Source organism: Excalfactoria chinensis, chromosome 1 (assembly GCF_039878825.1).
Source record: "Excalfactoria chinensis isolate bCotChi1 chromosome 1, bCotChi1.hap2, whole genome shotgun sequence".
Taxonomy (NCBI): Eukaryota; Metazoa; Chordata; class Aves; order Galliformes; family Phasianidae; genus Excalfactoria; species Excalfactoria chinensis.
Genome location: NC_092825.1, coordinates 1323853 through 1348497, shown reverse-complemented (window position 1 = coordinate 1348497; position 24645 = coordinate 1323853). Strand labels below are relative to the sequence as shown.

Below are 24645 nucleotides of genomic sequence, written 5' to 3'. Positions count from 1 at the left end.
TCTGATTGGGAAAAGCAGAGGAGCAGAGCGACGTAGCAGAGCTAATCTGATGGTGTCTGTTGTTGCAAGTGCACCCAATCTGCCACACCAAATTCATGGGCTTGGGAACAGCCGGCTCGTCAGAGCTGTTGCTGGTTTCCTTCCGCTCCAAATCCGTCCTCGCATTCGTATTACAAATCATTATAATGCAGACTAATAAAAAACAGTTTGCATAAAGATATTGCCCATGTATAAAGCTGTCACCGCAGCTACTCTATTAATAGAGCCATTTTAAGGATTTATAGTCAGCATATGTTACTTTTTACAGAGGCCAGATTGGGAGCGGTGTGGATTGGGCACGTAGAAAGTGCCACCAGATCACATTTGAAAATAATATGAATAAGAAGTTAATTTTTACAAAGCAGTTGCCTTCAGAAGGGAATGTGAAGTTCACAGGCGGGGGGTACCACTGTATTTCAGTGATGGTCAACAAACTGAGTGCAATACGGCAGTAAAGGAAATAGGATTTAATAATATGAGAAGCTGAAGTAAGTGAACTCCATAATTCAGATCACTTTGTGTAATAGGAAGACGTTACATGATGGTTCTGTTAACATCTTTATCAATGCATGATGTTTAAGTGGTTTATCCACATTTAATGAAACCTCATGATGTTTCTATGCAATAGGCAGGATTTCACTTCAGGATTGGTTATAATGCTTTTTAGGCAAGGCTGCGTGCATTTTCTACCTTTCAGAGGACCAGACACATCAGTAGAAGTGCAATGGGAAGTAGAGTGCTGTATGTGCTCATCCAGTAAGTTACAACCAGTCAAGGCAGTGGGATCCTATGGATTTAACAGCCTCGTGGTCAGTGCTGGGCATAAAGGAGTTCTAGGCATACACATGCCCTGAATTCACATGAAAGAAATTCATAGCAGAACTTCTGTGTAGAGACACCGATTGACCGTGGTTAGTCCATTTATCTTTTGGCTTCTTCGGGATTGGATTTAAATTACAAATGGATCGGCAGTGGGTAATTTAGTTCAGTGGTCATTTGGATTATCATCTCCATCATGAAGCAGTCGTGTGTCATGAGGCAGCTGGCAGCTTTGCTCAGTGTCAGTCTCATTTTCAGTAGAAGCCAGCGGTTTCGGGGACTGGAGTGAAGAGATTTGGCAGTGTATTTTCAGGAGAGAAGGAAGGTGGCTGGATGTAGAAGTGGTCGTTACCTGTTTTGATGTAAATTTAAAGCACCTAAATTGATCTTGGTTTTGTCTTCTTTATTTTTTGTTTGAGTGAGAAATGTTAAAGCAGTAACCTATCAAAGCCGTGTTTTGGGATGAAGGTGAAGCCTGTGGTCTGGTTCCTGAGCTGTACATCACAGCTCTTGGTGTCTTGCTGGAGGTTCAGCAGTTTATGTTTTCCTCTTACTTAGATGTACACAGATGTGGTTTCCTGGCATCTTATTCATAAAGTCATAGAGTTGTTTGAGTTGGAAGGGACCCTTAAAGGTTATCTGGTCCAAATCCCCTGCAGTGAACAGGGACACCTGCAGGTGCTCAGAATGTGCTCCAGCTTCACCTTGAATGTCTCCAGGAATGGGGGCATCCATTACTTCCTTGGGTAACCTGCCTCAGTGCCTCACCACCTTATGGTAAACAATTTCTTCGTTATAGTATAAATTTCCCCTCTTTTTGTTTGGAGCCATATTCCCTTTTCCTGTCACAACAGACCCTGCTAAAGAGTCTGTCTGTCTATCCCCTTCTTTCTCATAGCCCTCTTTAGATATCAAAGGGCTGCTATTGGGTTTTCCCAAAGCCTTCTCTTCTTCAGGCTGAACAGCGCTCTCAGCCCATGTTCCAGCCAACGTTATCATCAGTAGTTAGGATTCGTGCTTGTTATTGTGAATAATGAAAATGCCCAGCAGCCATTCAGCCTCAGCCTCATTCTGCATTGCAGCCAAGCTGTGGTGAGTTCATGCCTACCAGTCACGTGTTCCTGGCTCTTCTGCATGCCAGGTAAACCATAGGTTGTGTTTTACAACAGGGATAAGAACACATCCAGATGCTTAGCCCGTCTTGGTTGATCAATCATAATAATGGAGATGATCACTTGGTACCAATTAGGCAGAAATGATTTTGGAGACATAGAGATGCCACCCTAATCTGTAGCTGATAAGTTGCATTGTGTGACGTCTGAGCCATTGCCTTGCACTCATGGGAAGGGGAATAAAACCCCCAAACCTCCACCAACTGATGATTCTTTTTTTTCTGGGTAAATCCACCTTAACAGAACGAGCTGACGTGATCTGCTGTTGAGTTACTCCCCTTTTCCTGCCCTTAGAGGAGCAGCTGTGCTGCAGTTGCTTCAGGACAAGCTGCTCTTGGGTCTCCCAGATGTATAAATTCAGATCTGTGGCACTGCTTATTGCTCTGTTTCATCTGCAGGAAGGGAAATAACATCTTTGCAAGAATAGTGTCTAGAGATAGGAGGAATATAAAGATAGATTTTCACTGCTGTAAATTCATAGACGAATAGACTGCTTTTTAACTCTGCAGAAGCGAGTGCCACTGGATCTAATGCCTTTACAAATTTATAACAAGGCTCAACAACTACCCAGCTTCTATTTCAAAGCCAGGTAACATAGCACTGTTCCGGTGTTCTGTACAGTATATTTTCCCATGTTTTGTGCAAGACTGTGATATAGCCATGCATTTCATAGCTTGAATTTCATGGTAACAGCTCTGAGTTATACCATTTTATTCCTTTACAAACTCAATTTCTCAGCAAGGATCACCAAGCTCGAGGCTGTTCCTTGCTTGGATTTACTACTTTTGGAGAAATTACATCTGGATCTTAGCAGAGGTTTGGCAGCTCCCACGTGGGATGGAAATACAGCCATGTCCTGAAGTTTGCTTGTGCCCTCACAAGTGATGAGAGGATGGAGAACATGAGATGTGAGCACCAGCCACCCCGTTGCACCAGAACTTCCAATCAAGTGGGCTCTTGCTGATGTTGGTCATGCATGAATTACATTGTGCTGGCTTTGTTGAGAGGATTATCACTCCTGCAGATGAGATTTCCCTCTGACAAGATGAGAATGTGAAGGAAGAAAGAGTCTTCTACAGTGGTGCACCTACATATTGCCATTACACTGCTGCCATTATGCCACCATTAGCAAGCCAAATGCTGTCTGCAACAGCAAAGCTTGGAGATTCAATCTCTTCTTCACCTGGCCCTTTTATTTTCCTACTAAAAGACAAATAAAAACCAGCTTTGATGCAGTGAGGAGAGTGTGGAAATGCGGGATTCTGTTTAAATGATGCAGTTGGGAAGGTTGTAATTCACCCATCAAAACTTGCCTTTGGGGTTTGACTTCTCCACAAGAATCCACAAAAACAGTGCTCAGTGGTTCCAGCTCAGGCAATGGATATATACTTTTGTATATTATGAAGCTTTAGATGCACAGAATACGTAGAGTTGGAACGGACCCACAAAAACCATTGAGTCCAACTCAGCCACTGGTGATTTCTCTTAGTTATTGCTTTCCTGGGTATTTTCTATACCATATACTATTTTTAAATATTTGAAATTCTTTGGTTTGTTTTTGCTAAGGTTTTAAGTGCAATTAGCATAGTTAAATGATTGGACTAGATGACCTTATCAGTCTTTTCCAACCTTTACGTTTCTATGATCTAAATCACCATTGAGTGTCCCAGCACTGATTATACTTTTTTATTGTAATTTTAATCACATTTAGTGCCATCTAGAGAAGAACTTAAGCCTTTATTCCTGCTGTTGTCCCCTGCATACAGCTCCCTTTGTACTAAGTTTGTACAGCAGCTTCTCTGTTATCTTGTTTATAGCCACAGTATTTATCAGCAGCTTGCTCCTTAGAGGAATATCAATCTTGGGATAACTGATAATGTAACAGGAATAATTCCCTGTCATCAAGTTTTTACACAAAGTAATGTGCTTTTTGTTGCTTTAGTTCCTAGTTGAATGATCTTCAGTTGGAAATGATCTTTGGTCTACGTGATGCAGTGGATGTTTTAACTTAACTGTATTCATTGTATTCCGTACATGTGCAGTGGCCAGTACCTTTTGGTTTGGGGCAGTTCTCTCCCTTTGGCAAGAAGAGAGAAGTCAGAGGATGGACCAAACTGTGGGATGGATGAGAAACTGGTTTTATTCCAGCTTATGAAAGCCAGAGTATACTGAAATAATAGCTTAAAAGCAGTAGTACCAGTTTGATTTATGTAGTTATTGAAATTATATCCTTGTCTGGCCACGTTATCACAAAGGCAATAAATTGGGAATTAAAGCTGTGCCTTGTGGGTTTATCAAAGAGAATGGCAGGAGAATATCATCAGACTGACCCTCTATGAAATGTTTAGGGTAGGCAGCTTTCTAGACAGGGAATGGTCAACCCAGGGACTTCCAGGTGTCCTCTGTTTGAATATGCCTTCAGACCTTCGAGAAATGGTATATAATAGCAGGACAAGGGGAAATGGTTTGAAGTTGAAGGAGGGAAGATTTAGGTTGGATGTCGGGGGAAGTTGTTGACAGAGAGAGTGTTGAGGAGCTGGAACAGCTGCCCAGAGAGGCTGTGGATGCCCCGTCCATCCATGGAGGTGTTCAAGGCCAGGTTGGATGGGGCCCTGGGCAGCCTGGGCTGGTATTCAGTGTGGAGGTTGGTGGCCCTGCCTGTGGTGGGGGGGTTGGAGCTTCATGATCCTCGAGGTCCCTTCCAACCTGGGCCATTTTATAATTCTATGAAGAACTGATTGCCTTAAGTCTGAACAGCCAGCTTGGGATTTGCCTTTCTGTCAGTAACCATCATCTCCTTCCAAAAATTTCTGATATTTCCTTAATATTTCCTTACTTTGTGGAAGCTCACCAAAACATTTATTCTTATTCAATTACTGAGAGGGAAAACAACAGTTTAGCGTCATATGAAAATTAAACAAATGGAAATGTAAATTTGGGCTGAATGTCTGAAAAAATTTTCTTAATAAGGTTTGGAAGCTTTTTCTTTCTGCTGTCATTCATTTGTTTGAGGAGGAAATTTCAGAGTGTTATCATCATTTAAAAAGTGAGAAGCTGATGTTATGCACTTTCAATGACACATCTTCAGTTTCTTTTAATGATGTTTTAGGAGAGATCTGATGCCACGAAGAGAGAAGAAAGCCTAGGGAAGGTGGAAGTTGTCAGCTTCCAAATCAATCCATATAGCATTTTTAGGCTTTATGTTTTTTATTACGCACTTTCAGCCCAGGTAAGACAGACCTCACAGGCAATTAAGTTATGTTAGAATGAATTAAATTCTCTGAAATGCTTTGCCTTTTTCTTTCTTTCTTTTTTTTTTTTTTCTTCTCCTTTTTAATCCAAATGACTGTCATTTACAAAAAGATACTTCGTTTTACCCAAAGTACTTTTCTGTCTAAGGGGAATGCTTAATTGCAGCCACAAATCACCTCAAATGCTTTCGTACAAAGATAAAACAAGTTAAAAATTGCGCATCGTTTTGAAAATGCGGGTTCTGAATTCAATATGAGATGCAGATTTCTGGGTTTTCTTTCCTTGTCTGCCCTCTCCAAGCGCTCCATCCTAGCAAGACATTGTGCAAAAGCGTTCTTTGGGACATCCTGACAACCCTTGTTAGGAATGAAACAGTTACCAGGACCATCTGCAGAATGGTCGTCATCCAAAATCTGGTGTCACACCTCAGGCTGTGTTTTTGTCCAGAGAAAGCATCTTTCCATTTTGTAGGTGTGAAACCCTCAATAGTTACGATAAATACGTGTAATTGCTCAGCATTAGGGGAATTTTCCATCCCAAATGTGCCATTTGGGGCTCATTCTCATCTATTTAGAGCTTGTACCCCACAGTATGTTAAACTTTATAGGCTTTTCCTTCAGTTTTCCTGAGTCAGTGAGTGATGATTTTAAATGGAGTTGTTGCTACCGTTTCAGGAACCCTGCTAAATTACAACTGAATGATCCTTCTTCTAGTAGAATAATCAAAGCAAATGGGATGTGAATCAAAACTGTTCCTCCAAGGCCTTCTTTATGGCCTATTTTTACAGTGAGCTGTATCTCAGATTTCTCTCTTTAGAGAGTAAAAAGGAAATAGTAAAGGATAAAAGGCTGACATGATGCAGCCTTTCACCATAGCTATGAAAATTTGGATTACTGGGGCTTATGCATACACATGTATGTCCAAAACCCATCTGAAGAACTATTCATGCATGAAGTGTCCAGATGTACCTACAGGTTTTCACTGTCCTTATTTTTACATACTCTATCATTGACGAAAATGCAATTTCTGTTCACATATGCTGCTTCACACACAGACATAAATGTTAATCTCTGGGATAGCCATGGGTCAAATTGCACTTCTGACATCTTAATAGTTATGTGGGTATGAGTAAAATGGGAACATTTTTGGTGAGTACTTCTAGAATATTTCTCTTAGATGACTGTTAAACATATTTACTGTGTATAAAGATGGACTTTTGTTAGAATTAGTTAACCATAAATTAAAACGAACAGTGCATGACCGCAAACGTGTCTTCAAAGCAGAGAACAGAGAATATCTGTTAGGTCTTTTGTGCCACCCAATGCTTCTCATTTATAAAACTGAATTGCCAACTGGGGATAGATTTATCTTTAGAAAATTATCTAAAATACTCTTTTTGAGGAGGAGAAGAAGAATTACATTGCACGTGTTAGCAAATTCCAGTGACCTCTTCTTTTGGAAGATCTTCAGGCTGAGAATTTGCATCTTCACAGTTCTCAGTAAGAACTGTTGTGTTAAGGTTGTGCCTTTTGCCTTTTCTCTGAAAATATACCAAAGAAATTGACTCAGTTACACAGCTTTGAAGAACTGCAGTGCTCACAGCTCTGTGAAAGACTTCTGGTTTGTAATGGGTGAAGCCCCTCGTGGGCACCGTTCTGCCCAGCAAGAGGATTGAGCTAAGGACAAGGACCTAGGAAAGGTGCCTGCTCCTGAGCTGAGGCTTTCCTTCCCTTGCAACGTGTTTTTAACCAAGTCTTTGTCCTCAGACAAGACCTGGATGTGCTAAAAAGAGCAATAGTGTGTTTTTGTCTAATTAATAATTATTCTATGGCATTGTGCGCAGCAGGCAAATTAAGGTGACAGAAGCGACTCCAATCCTTTCTTTACCAAACTCTTCAGTGTTTGACTTTGCATTCTTAATTCTCCTAAGACACACGTGAAATGAATGTTTTCTATTAGTTTAGTTTATTTCTAATGACATTCTGAGTATTCCTGCTGGTACAGAACCTGCACAGTGTATCGGTGTTGCAGTGTAATGTGGCCAGAGGATTCTTGGTGCATTTATATCTAAAGCCTTGAGATGCTTGCTTGGCCACCATGGTAGTGTGTTCAAAGGGCTGTTCCCTTTTCTGAGATGGAGATTGAGATGCACAACTGCTGCCTGGAGTTCTACAATTGCTGAGCAGATGCTGGGACCTCCAGAAGTTAGGAATTCTGCCTGGTGAAGACGTGGTGAGGACAGGTCAGCCTTGGACTTCAGCATATAGCAAATTAAACCCCAGTCCTCCTTCTCTTAGGCTGTGCCACTTCAGCGTGATGTTTCTGAACTTTTAGCACTGCTCCTTACTGTAAGGGTAGCTCTGACATCCATACTACATTTTTTCTTTACCTTTTCTCTACTTCCATTTCCTTCAGTAGAGATCCTTTGATTAAATGAAGACCTCAGAAATTATCTGTTTTTCATTACCATTATCGTTTAATCAAGCTATCCTTGAACATTCAAGCCTAAGGTCACTCATCCATATCCTCTTGTCCTCCACACCGTGCACAGTTTCATTCTTAATAACTTCTCTCTGCTATCAAGTTTAAATCTGCTTTCTTAAGCTCTTGACCATTTGTTCTTTATCACAAGTGTTGCTGAACACTCATAAAATCCCTCTCACAGAGTCATTGCTATCTAACAGCCTTCTCCTAATCTGTGATTACTTTATGGTTTGTATCAAGTAAAATAAGGGTATCCTCTGGATCCTTACCGGTATTAAGTGAATTGCTGTTTTCTTATTTATGCCAAGAAGTTGAAGCCTGTTAGAACACGTGAACCACCAGAATTCAGTTCTCTAATGAAGATGAAGTTTGCTAGAGACTGAACCGTGGGTCTTTAGGGGAGGCCTGAGATGGTGATTAATGCTGGGTACAAGGAGTCCAACATTCTTGATTACACCTTTTGCTAGCACTGACCTTTCCTATGGCCTCACACAAGCAATTTAGTCTCTGCTGTGGGAAACACTTAGAAACGCCATCACACCATTGCCTGATAAGGAGCTGATTGTAGATCAGCAAATCTGAGCTCTTCTAGTTTGTGTGGGGACATTCTCCTTCTGAAAGTTTCCCAGTGTTTCTGTTAGTCCAGCCGTGTTTAAGCACATGCTGGGCTATAGAATTGAGTGCTGTTCCTTTCATTTCACTCAAAGCTGAAATTCATGGAATAATGTGAGTTGGAAAAGAACTTAAAGATTTTCTCGTCCAACTCCTTGCAGTGAACAGAGACAACTGCAGCCATATCAGGTGCCCAGAGCCCCAGCCATTCTGACCTTGAGTGTCTCCAGGGATGAAGCATCCAACACATCTCTGAGCAACCTGTTCTAGTGCCTCACCATCATTACTGCAAAAAACTTTTTCCTTATACCCAGTCTAAATCTCCCCTCTTTTACCTTGAGACAATTTCCCCTTGTTCTATCACAACAGACTCTGATGAAGAGTCTCCACTTTTTCTCATAGCGTCCTCCCTTATAAACAGAAAGGATCAAGTTGCTTTGTCTCCCCTTTCCCATCTGAAAGACAGATAATGGTATGTGGTTACAAGCTGCAGGTATTATAAGAGCTAATTCACTTTGTTTTTAGTGAGTTCTACCCATCACGAGCGCTGCGTAAATGAGGCTTTTAAACAAATAGGAGAGCATTGAAGATTTGTTGGCAGACGTGGACAAGTGCAGTCAGTCAGTGAGTTGAATGAGATTCCATCAACCTTGGCAGCGTTCTCTTAAGGGCATCAGTGGTTGCCACTTGGAGCTGGTGACATTAAATCTGTTATTTCAGAGATAAGCTGGGTGGTGGTCTCTGTGCTCTCTTCCCAGATGACTCTGCAGTTTCCCTCTTTGATAAAGCCTGTTCACGCTATCGATCCATGAAAGCTGGGGAGTAAAGCTGCCATCCATTGCACTTCTCCCTGTGCAGTACGTCTCTTTAGAGAAGCGCTTTTCAAACTTAGTGCAAACGGTTCCTGCAAACTGCAGAAACAACAGCTGCATCATCCCAAATGCGTCACTCTGCTCTGATGGAGTCTACGCTGCAGGGGCATTAGGGAGGAAATTGTTTGGATTTGAAGGAAATGATGCTACTGAAATTGACAGGAGCTCTGAGGGGAAGCTGCCTCCTCTTGGAGTGCTGAACGAGGAGGTAGGAAGTTGTGGGTCTGCAGACCTGACTGAAGTGTGTGGGGAGAAATTGGTTAGTGCTAATTTATCCCTTGTAAATGCTGACTAGTCTGGAACTGCTGAAATATGCATTAATTGCCAAAGAAAAATCTTTCCTAGTGAAGAAATGGCATTGTTCTGGGTTGCTGTGTGTGTTGGGGGATCCAGGTTCAAACACTTCCTTCTATTCCTGATCTATAAAATAAAGAGAAAAACAATTCCAGCTCACCCAGGAGTGGAATTAAGATTTGAAAGAGTGCAAGGCACCTGCATGCAGTGATGGGAGGGGCAATGCAAACAGCATCCATATTTCTCTCTTTTAGATAGAACATTTTAGTCCATTATGACCCTGCCATTCAACACCTAATTATGTAAATATATACAAATTTGAAAGGAAGACTAATTTTGTTGCCTTGAATGTAAATGAAAGAAATGACGAGGTAGTTTCTAGAAGAAACTCCTAACTGGTAAACAGATGGCACCACTGAGAGGAAGATATTTTGCATGAGGAGATGGCAAACATTCTGTGCTAAAATATTCCCAGAATTGGTATGTCATTCTGCATACATGGGAATGGGATCCTAGAATGAAACAATAACACGTAATAAATATATAGCATAATACAGACATGCATAATGCAGTATGATATCAGCACTTATGCCACTGTTTGTTTGTTTTATGGTATCTCTAGAGTTTGAGCTATTAAATGCGTCTATTCGTTTTTAAAGGTGGGGAATTAACCAGTATGAATCAAGTGGCCAATCCCAGAACTTTGCCTTCTCAAAGTGATTTCTGACATCCTGATTTTGTTTAAAAGAAAAGGTCTTTCCAGTATGTCTCAACTAGTGCAAAATCAGTCAGTTTTTTGGGGTAGATGAATAGAAATCGTGCTTGGGTTGTAGATTCTCACCAGTTCCCCATATTGCCTGTTCTCCTTCTCCAGCCATCAAGTCTGTCTCACCATCTGTTGGCATTTTATGTTTTTTTGAAGGCCACCCTATAAATCTTTTCTGCTCTTCACACTTCACGTCATAGTCTGTCTTGTCTTCCCCTGTTACTGGTGCTTGGCTTTTGAGTGTAGGAATCACAAATACAACCGTCGCGCATTTCACTGCATGGTTTAACTCCATTGAACGCTTTGTTTTCCAGATTCATCAAGGAGATAGAGCACGCCATGGAGCTTGGCCCAACCAAACAGTGTCCTCTCCGTGAGTTCCTCACCATGTACATCAAGAACATCTTCCTCAATCAGGTCCTGGCTGAGATCAATAAAGAAATCGAAGGAGTCACGAAGGCGTCTGACCCCCTGAAGATATTGGCTAATGCGGATACTATGAAGGTTCTGGGTGTGCAGCGACCTCTTCTGCAGGTAGGAACTGCCAGCAGCTTCCCTTACTGCCCACCTAAGGATGACCTCAAGTCCTGGGTCGTACCTGAAGGGGGCTTGCGGGAAGGCTGGGGAGAGACTTGTTAGAAGAGTGGGTAGCAACACGATGAGGGGAAATGGCTTTAAACTGAAAGAGGATAGATTTAGACTAGATATCAGGAAGTTCTTTACTGTGAGGGTGGTGAGATACTGGAACAAGTTGCCCAGAGAAGCTGCGAATGCCCCTTCCTTAGAAGCATTCAGGGCCAGGCTGGATGGAGCTGTGAGCAACCTGGTCTGGTTGGAGGCATTCCTGCTTGTAGTGGGGGGGTTGGAACTACGTGGTCTGAAAGGTCCCTTCCAACCCAAACCAGTCTATGATTCTCTGAATCTACGATCCACACAATTTGTCTCAATATTGTCAACTGCAACCTATTGCTTATAATGTAGTATTACCTCTTTCAATTTCTACACCCAAAGACAACATACATACAAGGTATGTCCCTTTTGCTAAATGTCCCAAATAAGCAACTCATGGCATCTTTATGTCTTGCCTGACACATACCAATTATTAAAGCACCCAGTAGCCACTATGATGACAAATTAAAGCCCTACTGTAAAAGCTAATTTTCAAGGGTTTTGGTGATTCACGTCTCCCTTGGAAGTTCTAGGAGTGCTTGCAAATCATAGGGTGATGCAGTTGAACTACAGACATGTGCCAAACTCCCAAGGAGCAGAAGATATGAGATGTTTTACCTCCCTAGTGCAGTGTGTTTGTGATTCACGTGATGCTGTCGCAGCAAGGCAGCTGTATTTGCTACCTCAGCCAGATAAGAGAGATTTGAGAGATCTGGCTTTGAAGTTAAGACTGTTTCTGTGAGAAGTCTCTTATGAAATGGCTTTTTAAAGCTCTGATGTGAAGCGGTGATAATAGCAATAAACATGCATCTCATCCTAACTACATGGGTAATGGGACAGTTCAGAAGCCTCAGAAAAAACATCCAGATATTATACTTGTTGCATGGGACTAAAAGGAATGAATTAACAGCCTCTTGCTGTGATTAGGGTCAAGCTCTTTTAATCCTTTTAAATAATTCCCTCTTATCTATAAAATCATCTCTTCGGGAATGATTAATGTTTGCAAAGTTCTTAGGAAGTAATGTGCATCTCCCAAGGTTTTTATGGCTTCTTTCAACCTTAGTTTATGTCTCTAAAAGTGTGTGTATATTTTGATGGTGCATGCTAATAGCATTTACTGTTCTCTTGGTTATTTGGGAGAAGTTGCTGGGGTTTCAGTATGTATTAATGGTTACTAAAGCTGCACCTATCTGGGTGCTTTGGGTTTGGGTATAGGATGTTGTTTTTTGCAAAGCAAAATGAAATTCCAAGTCTTAGGAAGAGAATGGGCTCCTTAGAAGGGGGGAAAAGCCCTTCTATACTTGGTTTAGAAAATCTCCATGAGTTAAAATGAAGTTTTGGAGAAGCACAACATCCCTGGACTACATTCTTGCCAAGATGGAGCTTTAACAGCCTTGTCTGAAACCCCTCTATCAGGACTGAGGAGTGGAGGAATAAAGCTCTTTGTAAATAATTACCAACATAAAAATGGTTTCGCTGAGCATACACAGAGTAAGTTGAGAACAGGACATGGCCCCAAGAGCACTTTATGGCTGGGTATCTGACATTGAGCCCTCTTTTAAGCTGGAGTTGATGACATTTGTTTTTTTCCTCCCTTGGCACTTCTGAAGTATTTCCAATCAGGTACGAGATGTTATAGCAGAACCACAGCAGGAGCGGTTATGAAACAACAGCTGAGTATTGAAAACAACTTTAATGAGAACAGAAGGAGTTTTAATAGATGAACTTGAGTGCATTGGTTGAGCAATAACAGCAGAGAGTGGGGAAGAAACTACAAAATGTGCCCTTGTTTTGCAGTTATTTGCCAGTAATTCCTCAACATTGTGAGTACTTTGGAGAAGAGAAATGGGCCAAATCTGCAGCACGCGTAGAAATCTTCCAAACTTTGATTTTTTGGAGAAGGGTTGGGAAAAAAAGTAAGTTTTAGTGTCGTTCTGGCTTCCAAACAGGAAAAGTGTCTGAAGATTGAAACTCTGAGTTACAATTAAGAGCAGAACTCTACTGTTTCATGGTTCGAGGGCTCCATTGAGGATGTTGTTTAAGGTTCACATTGAGGGATCTGGAAATAATTAGGTATATTGTGTTGCATTGTGTGTTGTTTGCTTTCCTTTTGTTTTCTCTTCTGGGAATTAAAGCAAATGAGAACCTGAACTCAGCCTGCACAGGCAGCTGACCTTACTGAGAGCTGAAAATGTTTTACAGGAACATTAACACACAAGCTTTGGAGCAGGACCACGGAGGTTGTTAACCTTACCAATTTGTTATGGATTCTTAACATAGTAACGTATTTCTATGTATTGTGACTTGTTGGGAGCCATGAAAATGCATTATATAATAGCAAAGCATTTTCTTAAAGTTCGTTTGGGGTTGAAGAGATAGAATGGCTTGGGATTTTCCTGTCCAGCCCCTATAATTTATTTCTCATGATGGATGGAAATCATTACGAACTGGAATTATTCTTGGTTGGAGCGTACATGGTCAGGAGGTCTGCCTGTTCCCAGCATTACAGAAGGGTAATTTTGTGCAAGGGAAGAAAAATGGCTGCCTCTTTGAACCAAATCATCCAGATAGCTCCCTAAAATAATTGTATTGATTTTGCATTAAAAGGAGAAGGCCTGTTCTTATACTGACAGCGCTGGAGCCTGAAATCTTTGCCCTCATCACATCATAGAATCATAGAATGGCCTGGGTTGAAAAGGTCCTCAAAAGATCATCTAGTTTCAACCCCCCTGCCACGGGCAGGGCTGCCAACCACCAGACCAGGCTGCCCAGAGATCATGGATGCCCAGATCACGGATGTAAAGAAAACAGGGTGTGTGTTGAGAATCATGCTTGCACTTCTCTCCCTAAGCTGTGTTCATTTTTTCTCCTCCCTTGTGTCATCCATGGACGGGTTCATGGTTCAACTACTCCTTTCTATCCTGAAGATCTTTCTGAAGTGCCTGCAGCAGGAGCCACAGCTGTGATGTGAACACGACTCTAGCGTTTATCAGCTCCCACCGCACAGGGTGATAATAACTTCTTGGTGATAACTATCAGTACGTGCTTGACCTGAATTAGCTTTCAGACGAGAGGTTTTCTAGTATCTTATGCCACCATATCCTCAGACAAATCCAGTTCTTTAAAGATTACGCTAGGAAAAGATTGCAGCTGCCCATTGTAAATAGTGCATTTAACGAGGATGGTCTTGTTTCCATTCTCCCAGCCGTAAATGTGAAATATTGTAAATTCCTCTCCTTTTACTCAGAGTGACTGAATAACCGTGAAACTAATTTGTTTCAGAATTATTCCGCGTTAAACTTTATGCTGTAATTGCTTAAATCAATACTAAATCAGGCTGCAGGCAGCTCGACAGCTTCCTATAGCTTTGCTCCTGTATGTTTCATGTCAGCGTGATCAATCTTTCCAGCCAGGTGGTCACTACGAATGGTGGCCTTGAAGATGCATCACCCCATTTCCATCCAACGCAAAGTGCGCCTGGCTTCCATCTTTCCACCACCAGGGCAGGATTTTCCCTTGAAGCACAAGTGTGGCTGCTGTTTATTATAGCAGACTTATGTAGATGACAGGCGTGATGGCTTTCTGGCAAAGCTCCAGCGGCTGAAAATCATGTGAAAAACTCCTTCAGAAGTCAGAGCATGCAGCTGTTTGCAGGATAATTACTCGCTGGAGCTAATTACTCCGTTGCTAACACCCGCTTACCCCGCAACACAAGTCATTCACTTGTGTCTTTCCAAGGAAGCATTGCTGGTGGCCTCAGCATGTTTTCTCCCTGTCACATTACTGGGTGTTAAGAAGAAGAATGGTTGCAGTGAGTGGCATTTAAATGGCTCACCAGGAGAGATGAGCGCATGCTTTGATAGCAAGTGGGTGTTATTATTTATTAGTGTAAACAAATTAGCTGTCTTTTCAGTCTGGCTTCCAGCAATCAAAAGGCATTAAGCCTGGCTGATCAATTGGATTTTTCCTATTCGAGGACAAGTGTGGCTTTAAAGACACCACCTGTGGCTCTGGTCCTTGTGTTTCAACTGGTTTTCAGCAACTTGGTGTCTGAAATTGTGCTTTGCAGGTGTCTTTGTCTCTGTGAAGACGGACGGAGTCGGCAGCAGCGTTGCCAGCTGAACCCATGTCACGAATCTTCTTTTTCACTTCGAATTGATAGAGGAAATTATCTCTCCGTGGGAGTCTGAGTCTCCCTGTTCCTTTAAATATATCTTTAAATTATTCTTCCTCTGGGGGAAACGTTTAGAGTAGTTACTGCCTTTTGGGGAAGGCTTTATGAGACTCCCTTGTAAGTCATACGCAGATGTGTAAGTTCTCCACTGAGGCTGATTGTGAAGCTGTGAGTTATATAAAAGCAATTGCTAGCTTTAGGCAAACCATTATGGCAGTGCTTCAATTTATTTTAAAAATCAAGCTTAACATTTACTGAATGTAAAGCCTAGGCAGGAGATGGCTTTAAGTTGCACGTAGACATATTGGAGTAGGGTTCCTTGCAGGCAGAATTATTTTCTTCCTCTCCAGAACTGGAAGAGCAAAGTCATCTTGCACAAAGCATTCTATGGCAGCGTCACGTTGGACCCAAAGGAAGCAGTTGCATGTTTTGGAGATGTTGGAGAGGGTCCAGAGGAGGGTCACTAAGATGCTCAGAGGGCTGCAGTACCTCCCCTACAAAGACAGGCTGAGGGAGCTGGGCTTGTTCAGCCTGGAGAAGAGAAGGCTGCGGGGTGAGCTCATTGCAGCCTGCCAGGACCTAAAGGGAGCCTACAGACAGGAGGGTAGTCAACTCTTTGAAAGGGTAGGTAACAGAAGGACAAGGGGAAATGGTTTTAAGTTGAGGGAGGGAAGATTTAGCTTGGATGTAAAGGAAGTTCTTTACTATGAGAGTGGTGAGGTGCTGGAACAGCTGCCCAGAGAGGCTGTGGATGCTCTATCCCTGGCCAGGTTGGATGGGGCCCTGGGTAGCCTAGTCTGGTATTAAATGTGGAGGTTGGTGGCCTTGTGTGCAACATGGAGGTTGAAGCTTCATGATTCCTGAGATCCCTTCCAACCCAAGCTGAGTGTGATTCTGATTCTGTGATGTGAGATCTCTATGGCCTGTCATTAATACCTGCAATCTGTGGTTGTCTCTCCCATTGGCAGGCGCCATTTTGCATTGGAGTTGGCCAGAATCCGTGTAATGCCTGTATATTCATGGCTGAATGTTGGCTAGCATACTGTATCTTTCACGGTTCATGAGACTCAACACCAAGCTGATCTTGGCCATATATCTAGTGATAGGACTAGGAGAGAATGGCTTCAAGTTGCACCAGGGGAGATTCAGGTTGGTTGGTAGGAAAAACAACAACTCTGAAAGAGTGATCAGGAGCTGGAACGGGCTGCCCAGGACAGTGGTGGAGTCCCTGACCCTGGGGGTGTTCAAGAGACATGGAGATGTACTGAGGGACCTGGTTTAGTGAGAAATATTGGTGATAAGTGGATGGTTGCATTGGATGATCTTGGAGATCCTTTCCAACCTTGGTGACTCTTGTGATTCTATATGGTGTTGTCTAAAATGTACAAGAACTACTTTCCAGTTATAGCAAACATTTGGAAGCAAGTAAAATCACACCTTATCTACCTGCTAGAAAGTGATAGTACAGAGAAATGTGAAAAGCCTGAGTCCTGATTGCAAGCTGTGAGAGCTGGATAAAAATGATCATGGTCCTTCCTGAAACTACCAACATGCTCTGTTTACCTTGCCAAGTATCAACCATATGACCACAGTTTTTGGCCCATTCCTGCTCAGATTGGTTTTAAACTTCAGAGATGATGTGTTACCAGTATTTCCAGGTATTTAATAACTATTTTTTCGGTATGTACATACCTAGTATTGTAGGATGGAGCTCAATTTAATATTGTAGGACGGAGCTGGTGGAGCTCAAGGAGCATTTGGACACTGCTTTCCGACATAGGATTTGGGTTCTGGATGTCCTGGATGGAGCCAGGAAGTGGACTTCTAACTCCTTTCTATGATTCTGTTTGTCAGAGCTGCATTAAATATGAAGCAGATGAAATAATCCAGTGTCCACATTACATCCTTCACTCAACCACTGCCTGTGGTTTTATATTGGTATGTGTGATGTCTGGTTTAAATTGCTGTGTTATGAAAGTGCACCTCTCCATTTGTGCTACTGGGGTCAGTTTAGCTACAATGATCTTGTCAGTGCTAGAGATAAAAAGTGCCTGTATAGCAGTCGTATCAATGAGTCTAATCAAAAGATCTTATGGGAAAAACAGACCAGTTAATAAAAAGAGATCATCCAGTCTTGTCTCTCAGCAATTACATTGTGCTTTTCATCAGTAAATCTTAAATGTTTTTTTCAAGAATTTAATGGGTAAAGCTTGCTATTCAAAGGCTGTCTGGCTAATGTGACTTTCTTTCTGAATCTCTGTCATTGTAAGGCTTCAGCCAACATCATTCCTATGGTCCGATACTTGAAAATGATTGAATTCATGTCATTAGCTTCTCTTCCTTAGGGTTGTCTCTGCTAGGTTATTTTAGATGATGGCCCAGGCTGGGAAATCTGTATTTCCAGCCTTAAGCTCTGGATTTGAGCAAAAGCAACAACCATTGCTCTGAACATCTTTGAAACTGGCAGCAACAGGTTGGAAAAACTCAACCTCCTGAGCTGCTGGTAGTGAGAAACCCGTCTGGACGGGGGTCAAGCTTTGTGTTTTCAGGGCAGGTTGGAAGGGATAGAGCGACTGCTGTCTCTTTTGATCTTTCCGCAGCAGGATTTTTTGGTGGACAAGCAGGAGAGAAGTAATGGTTTCTGACACATATGCTGACAGGGACTGAACCGCATTAGCACTCTGTCAATCTGATCTTACAAGAGCTGCGTTTTTTTTTTGAGATATATTTGACTTTACCAGCCATCAAAGGCATCCTCCGTTTTTGGTCTGCGTAGTGCAGGCAGCCAAGGGAGAGATGGATCGCTGCATGGCCAACATGACTCCATGGAGATCAACTTCTCAGAGGGAGCAGAAAGGGCTGTGAGCCCTCAGGGTTACCCTGGGAACTGGAATGGATGCAAAGAGAGGTTGAATTTGCCACTGTGAATTTTCTATGTCCTCCTGTTTGTTTGTTTTTCTGGACATTAATTTGATAAGCGGGACTCCAGCCAAAGTGGAAAGAGAAGTGTACTCCAGTTCTAGAATGATGGAGACAACAGATAACAAAAAGAGAGTTAAAAAAAGAGATAGGTGGCATTATCTTCTTGGCCTCAAGGATTGACATCTCACTAGCATATCCTGCTTGTGTCGTTGCAATTCCCTGTGCACCTTCTGGATTAATCCTGTCTCCGTAGATGCGCTATAAGGGTTTTTATCACATTCCTTTTGCTCTTGAATTAATGTTCTTCATAGGGCGATGGGAGGAACTGTGTGCATTGTCTGCCTTCCCTTTTTCAATTCCTTCTGATAGGATTTTAATTTTAAATCCTGCACTCATCACACATACATACAACCATTTCTGCTTGGCCAGAAGTCAACAGGAATGTGCAGTAATTGAAGATTATGGGATATACACCGGCATAGTACTGGGAATGCCTGCAAAATACCAAGTGTATCAGTTTTGCTGCCATCAGTGGGATGCAGAGAAGCTTCTACATTCCTCATTTTCCCTCACATGACTGAGCCCACATTGCTGGTGTCAGAAACAGCCCCTTATCTTTATGTCCAGAGGAGAAACCATTTGGCTTGGCTGCACTCCTGTTTGTTTAGTCCTTAAACTGTTCATTTCTTGTTCGTAACCTCATTAAGCCTATAGCATCCATAGTAGGAGGTAGAGTTGACCTCATTGACGCAGGGGTGCTTCCGAAATTAGGTGTTAAGGCTCAGAAACTGCAACCACAAAAGCTCTGCTTCACCCAGCTTTCCATTTCTCCCTCCAGCTACCTTTCTTCCACTGTATTTCTTCACCTTATATCAGCATTTGAACATTTCTAAGGTTGTTTCTGTGATTGATGACCATATATATGTAGTGTCCAGAAGGCTCTTACTATCCGCCTGTAAGTATATAAGGCAAAGTCTGGTAATTTCTTATAAATAAGAAATGTATCACTCTGAGGCCAACAGCCCTCTAAGATTCAGAGGGCTGGAGCACCTCTCCAATGAAGAACGGTTGTGGGAACTGAGATTGTTCAGGTTGGAGAAGAGAAGGCTCCAGGGAGTGGACTCCGACTACTTAAAGGGAGTGTATAAACAGGAGGGGGAATGACTAATTACGTGGGTTGATAATGATAAAACAAGAGGGTTTTAAGCTGAGACAGGAGAGGTTTAGGTTAGAGATTAGAAGGAAGTTTTTCACCCAGACGGTGGTGACACACTGGAACAGGTTGCCCAAGGAGGCTGTGGATGCCCCATCCATGGAGGCATTCAAGGCCAGGCTGGATGTGGCTCTGAGCAGCCTGGGCTGCTGGTTGGCGACCCTGCACATAGCAGGGGGTTGGAACTGGCTGATCATTGTGGTCCTTTTCAACCCAGGCAATTCTATGATTGTATGATTCTCATTCTTAACTATCTTTTCAATAGGGAAGTTTCTTTGCTTGCTTTTCTGAACTTGGCAGTGCTGGAATTTGGGTTGTTTTTTTTGACTGTGTCCACACCTATTAGCTCAGAGTTGTGTCTCTCCATCACAACAGTCCGTATTTTCTCCCTTCTCTTTGCTTGTTTTGCTTTGTGAATCCCAAAACAGACTGTAACACGGTCCCAAGCAATGCACTCTATAGTTGACTTCCAGAGAAAGAACTTCCCTGCATTCTTGCCGGGCTCATTGAAGGTCACATTCTTTTTCTTTTTCCCTGCATTTGAAGCCTGAGTCCATTTCACTTGGGAAGAATAACTCTTAATTTCTCATTTTTGAAATGTTTTCCTGATCAGAAGTGCTGTATGAGAAGAGCCGCGGCGTTTTAAATAATTGATGGCTACTTTATTGAGTTGTCAGCGCTAATTCATCCTCTTTTTGAAGTGCTTGGATGTTCAAAGGAGTAATCTTTTTCCAACGTGCTTATTTTTTGAAGAAAAGTTGGTTTTTATAATTACTTTATTTTTTTTGCAATGGAGTGTAATTGTAGCTGTGCAGCAGTGGGGTGGGATGAAGTACCTTCCAGCTCATGCCGGCTCTAAAACGCCTTTATTACCATTTTTACTGCTCGTTTCTCTGCCTCCCTCCTTCTTTTTTGCCGAGCTTTAATTATACCTGTTTTAAAAGTGCATTTTGAAATATGACACCTCGTTCTGGTGGAGAACAAAAGAGAGATTAATCCATTGTTAAAAAGGGAAAGTAAAGAAGCTATCTTTCTTTGTCAGGGCCACCCCTCCTTGACAAATCCCTTTCAGTGGGAGGATTGCAGAGAAGGAGCCGTGATTTTTGAAGGAAGGGTCTTGTCAACAGAAGAACTGAAAACCAAAAAACAAGTGCATGGATGCTGTGATCAGAGCTTTCCTTCTTGCACGTGGGTTCCCCGCCTCCCCTCCACTAGCGGAGAGAAGGGCTCTTGCAAGGGTGTGTAAACTTCACTAGCAGTTTAGAGGTTAATTGCACTGTGACTCACATCTGAATGAGCTGAGAGGAGGTAATCTGTAAATGGACAGTAATCCTTAATATTGTAAAAAAGAAGTAAAACTCATAGAGTTTTGCACACACTCACAAAGCAGAATGGTAACTTTTTCTTGCTAATGGTCCGCTTTAGTGCTGTGTATTAATTATATAATTAATTAATTGATTTCACGTGTTTACTTGCATCAGCTTCACCCTATAGAAGGTGAAAGCTCTTCCCTTGCATTGCACATGGGATGAACCCATATTGGAGTTCAATAAAGTTCTTGGGTGCTGCCATGTTATGCAACCCCAGTTGTGAATATTGTGGGCTTGATGGAGAGCTGGAAACATTAGTTATGGCTCTTCTAATTAAAGCATGCAGAGACCTCACGTGCCTGTTAAGAAAACTGATACATAGAGTGAGAGTAGAGCAGAATGATACAACGCTATAGGAGAGCCCTACCACGGCCTGTGTTCTATTTTAATTAATTATGTGCTAATTATAGCTGCCAGAAAAGGTAAAGACAAGAGAAAACTGAAAACATTGAATTTGTGAAGATGGCATCCCAAATTCTGATCTTGGCTGACCTTGAAGTCAATGGTGTTACACGGGATATTTTCCAGCACAAGAGAGATGAGATCTATCCCATTAACTCTAAATAATTTCTGCAGTCAGTCATTTTAAACATAAAAGGACAGGGAAGATACGGCCATTCGGCTGCATGCAACTCTTGCTTGCATGAATAGCATCAGCTTCGATAACCTCTTGAGTTGCATATAATTAAAAGAAAAACAGGCTTGAACATGTAGCAAACCAAACATTCAGGCCGCCAAGGGAGCTCTGCTTGTTGCGAAAGGCTTCTAGCAAAAAAAGCTGAGATTTCTCTGCTTGACTGTATAATTTCTCCTTGAAGAGTTGTGTCAGAAACTATTTTAAGGGCAGGTTGGTGACAGGTTGAACACCGTTTTTTTTCTGTATCAACACAGCATGTCGTATTTAATTCCTGCTCTCTTGCTTTCCATTGCACTTTGCTGGAAACAGCACAATCTCAGATTTCCATACCAACTTCCTATTCTATTTCCAGCCACTGTGATATTTCCACCTGTGACACGGGAAACCTACTCACTTTTAACTAACAAAGTCATTTTGTTTTGCCTGCTTCATTGCTTGGATGGAATTACCTGCTTTCTACTCATTGATCACTTCAAGTCGAGTTTCTCTGGGAGTTGGAACCATAGAACCATAGAATCACAAGGTTGGAAAGGACAAGATCATCCAACCGTCCTTCCTTTACCATACCTACAGAAAACCACTAAACCCTATCTCCTACCTCCCTATCCAGACGCCGATGACCTTTGAGATATCTTCCAGCCTTATGAAGTCTAAGGAGCATTTGGATGCAGCTCTCAGACATAGGGTTTGGATTTGGAGTGGTCCCGTGTAGAGTCAGGAGTTGGACTCAGTGATCCTTGGGGGTCCCTTCTAACCTTCCAGGCTATTCTTTGATTTTCTGAATAACTATGGGGTCATCATAGTGACTAACAGAGCTGTGAGCATGCCCATGACTTCCTAATTATCACAGCCTTCAAAGAGTAGACCACATTACTGATGTGTCCCTGCTCTGGGCAGCACCAAATGCTTCCGGCCAATAATGATAAAGACTTTTAGCCCTTCCTCTGAATCATCTGCGTAACTACTGAGGTTAACATGAACAGCTGATGCCCCAACCCTGGAGGCATTCAAGGTGAGGTTTGATGGGGATGTGTGCAGCCTGACCTGGTGGGAGACAACCAGCCCACATCAGGGCTTGGAGCTCTCTGATCTTTAAAGCCTCTTCCAACCCAAACCATTCTGTGATTCTGTGACTCTAAGCTTTAAAAGCAAGAACGTGCTGTTAGATGAGGGAAGAATATCTGTGACAAATGGGCTTAGGCAAGCAGGATCTACCCACTGTTGAATGTAAATCAATAAATAGCTGGAGGACATCAGGGCTTACTTGGTCTTCTAGGTTCTTAGAAGTAATTTGGCAACACTTGCATGGTTTGTCAAGCCAACAAAATCTTGTTTAATTGAAATGAATTGCCTGCGTGTACATAAATGCATACTGAAGTTCCTGCATCGTGGCCTCAAACCGGTAATACAGCGTGAGCGTCTCTTAATTGTATTCAGCATTGCTTTTCACAGCTGGGCTGAAAAGTGGCCAGAAAAGCTGCTGTCTGTCAAGTCAGGTATCAAGTGAAGAAGAATAAGTACTCCTGCTAATTTTTACATTAATAATTCACCACAGCCATAGCACTGGAGATGTAAAGAAGAGTCAGAAAGTTTTGAACAAGACGGAAAGACTTTTCAAATCAAAACGTTGATTTGATAGTGAGCTAATGCAAGGAGCTTAACATGGGAGTTGGTATGCTCAAGGGCATCTGTTTAGGTGTCTGGAAAGATGTGAGCTTTGCAAATAAACTCAATTTTTTTATATAATGGGAATGAGAGCTCTCAAGCATTAAACAATACAGCCTTAAAGAGAGGAAGGCATTTTATCATCACAATACAGCCTTAAAGAGAGGAAGGCATTTATCAGCACCTTTGATTCTTTTTTTCTGAGTGTTGGTCTCAGACTAACATGTTTGCATCAGCATTAAAAAGGAAAGAAATAGAAAGAAGTAGCCCTAGAGCCAAGAAAGGCTCTAGGCTCCAGTAGAAAGGCTCTTGGAAAGGCTCTTGGCTCCAGTAGCCCTGGAGCCAAGAAAGCACAAATTCATGGCTGATATGTAGCTCTCTAAGTTAGTGCTCTTACTCTTTTTATATACTTTTTATACTTGAATTAGTAAGGAAAAGTGTTTGGCACAGCTCACACAATGATGTCAGATCTGCAGTGACACAAAACTCTCCAAAAATGGTTTAAAATACACATCGAATCAGAGAATATTCCCAGTTGGAAGGGACACAAGGTTCATCAGGTCCAACTCCCAGCTTCACACCAGGCCACGTAAACATTTAACCCTAGGTCTGATGACATCGTCCAAACACTTCTTGAACTCTAATAGGTTTGGTGCATGTGTTCATTTATGTGTTTTATGATTTTTATACGTACAGTATTTATGGGAGGTTGAGATTGATCTTTGAGTCACTTCCATGCCACGTGCCTTTCTTCCAGGCTGTTCCCCAGAATCCCTTTTTGGTGTTTTTGTAGGGCAATCAACTTGGCTTTTCTCTGTCAAAGTATGTTTCCACCTTGTATCATTTTACTCTGATCCATTTTTTGGTAATAAGAGAGGTTGTTTTCCCTCTGATGGGGAAAATTATTTTAAACGTTTCTCTCCTAATAGATGAGCAAGTGTTGAAATTGATGTAATGAAATAATGACATCTCCTTGTGAGTTTACTGCAACGGTGAAAAACAAGCTCCTCGGCAGACTTTACATTTTGCTTCCAGGTTTATTCCCTTTTCACCTTTGCTTTGCTCTTAATAATCAAACAGCTCTTGAAGGCATAGAGTGGCCTCAAGGAAATAAGTCCAGTCTGTCTCCACAAGCCAGTATATCCACACCAACCTCAGCCACCAATACCAGTTCAGTACTCTACAGCTCGCTTTTGCATGTGGTGGTACATATCATTGCCTCTTCCCTTCCTCTTTTCCTCCTCTATAGCCCCAGTGGCTGGTTATAACCTGTAGCACTGCAATAATTAAAGGTTATTTATAGATCATTATCATTCCCCACTAGGCTTCTTTTAGCTACATCATTTCTTGCTTCAAGAAATAGAATATAAGGTGAGGATGGCTTGGTTAGCCAGTGGGGGGATTTGCCATGCATGGAAAGTCTCAGAAGTCCTGAAACCATTCTGTTGGGAGATAAACTATATGTTCAAGATGAGTGTTTTTTACCAGAGCAGAAGAGAAGAGGTGAGAAGGCTGCAGTATAGTGGCTGGCAGGGAACAGAGCATCTCTGGCTTAGGAAGCTGCTCCATTCCCATCCCCACTACTGGTATGTTTTTGCATATTCAGTACTTCTAAGAAACTCCTAAAACTCAACTTTGGATCCACATTGTGAGATAGCATTTACTGGACTGGAAAGGAGACTCAG

The 24645-nt window shown here is 42.1% G+C and overlaps 1 protein-coding gene across 1 annotated transcript in view; it reads left to right on the top strand.

Moving 5' to 3' along the window:
- EXOC4 (exocyst complex component 4) overlaps window positions 1-24645 on the top strand; it is a 390126-nt gene that overhangs the window by 272188 nt on the left and 93293 nt on the right. Inside the window, exon 11 of the mRNA XM_072356793.1 lies at window positions 10625-10844. Coding sequence (XP_072212894.1) covers window positions 10625-10844 — 220 coding nt within the window. The remainder of the gene's footprint in view (window positions 1-10624; window positions 10845-24645) is intronic.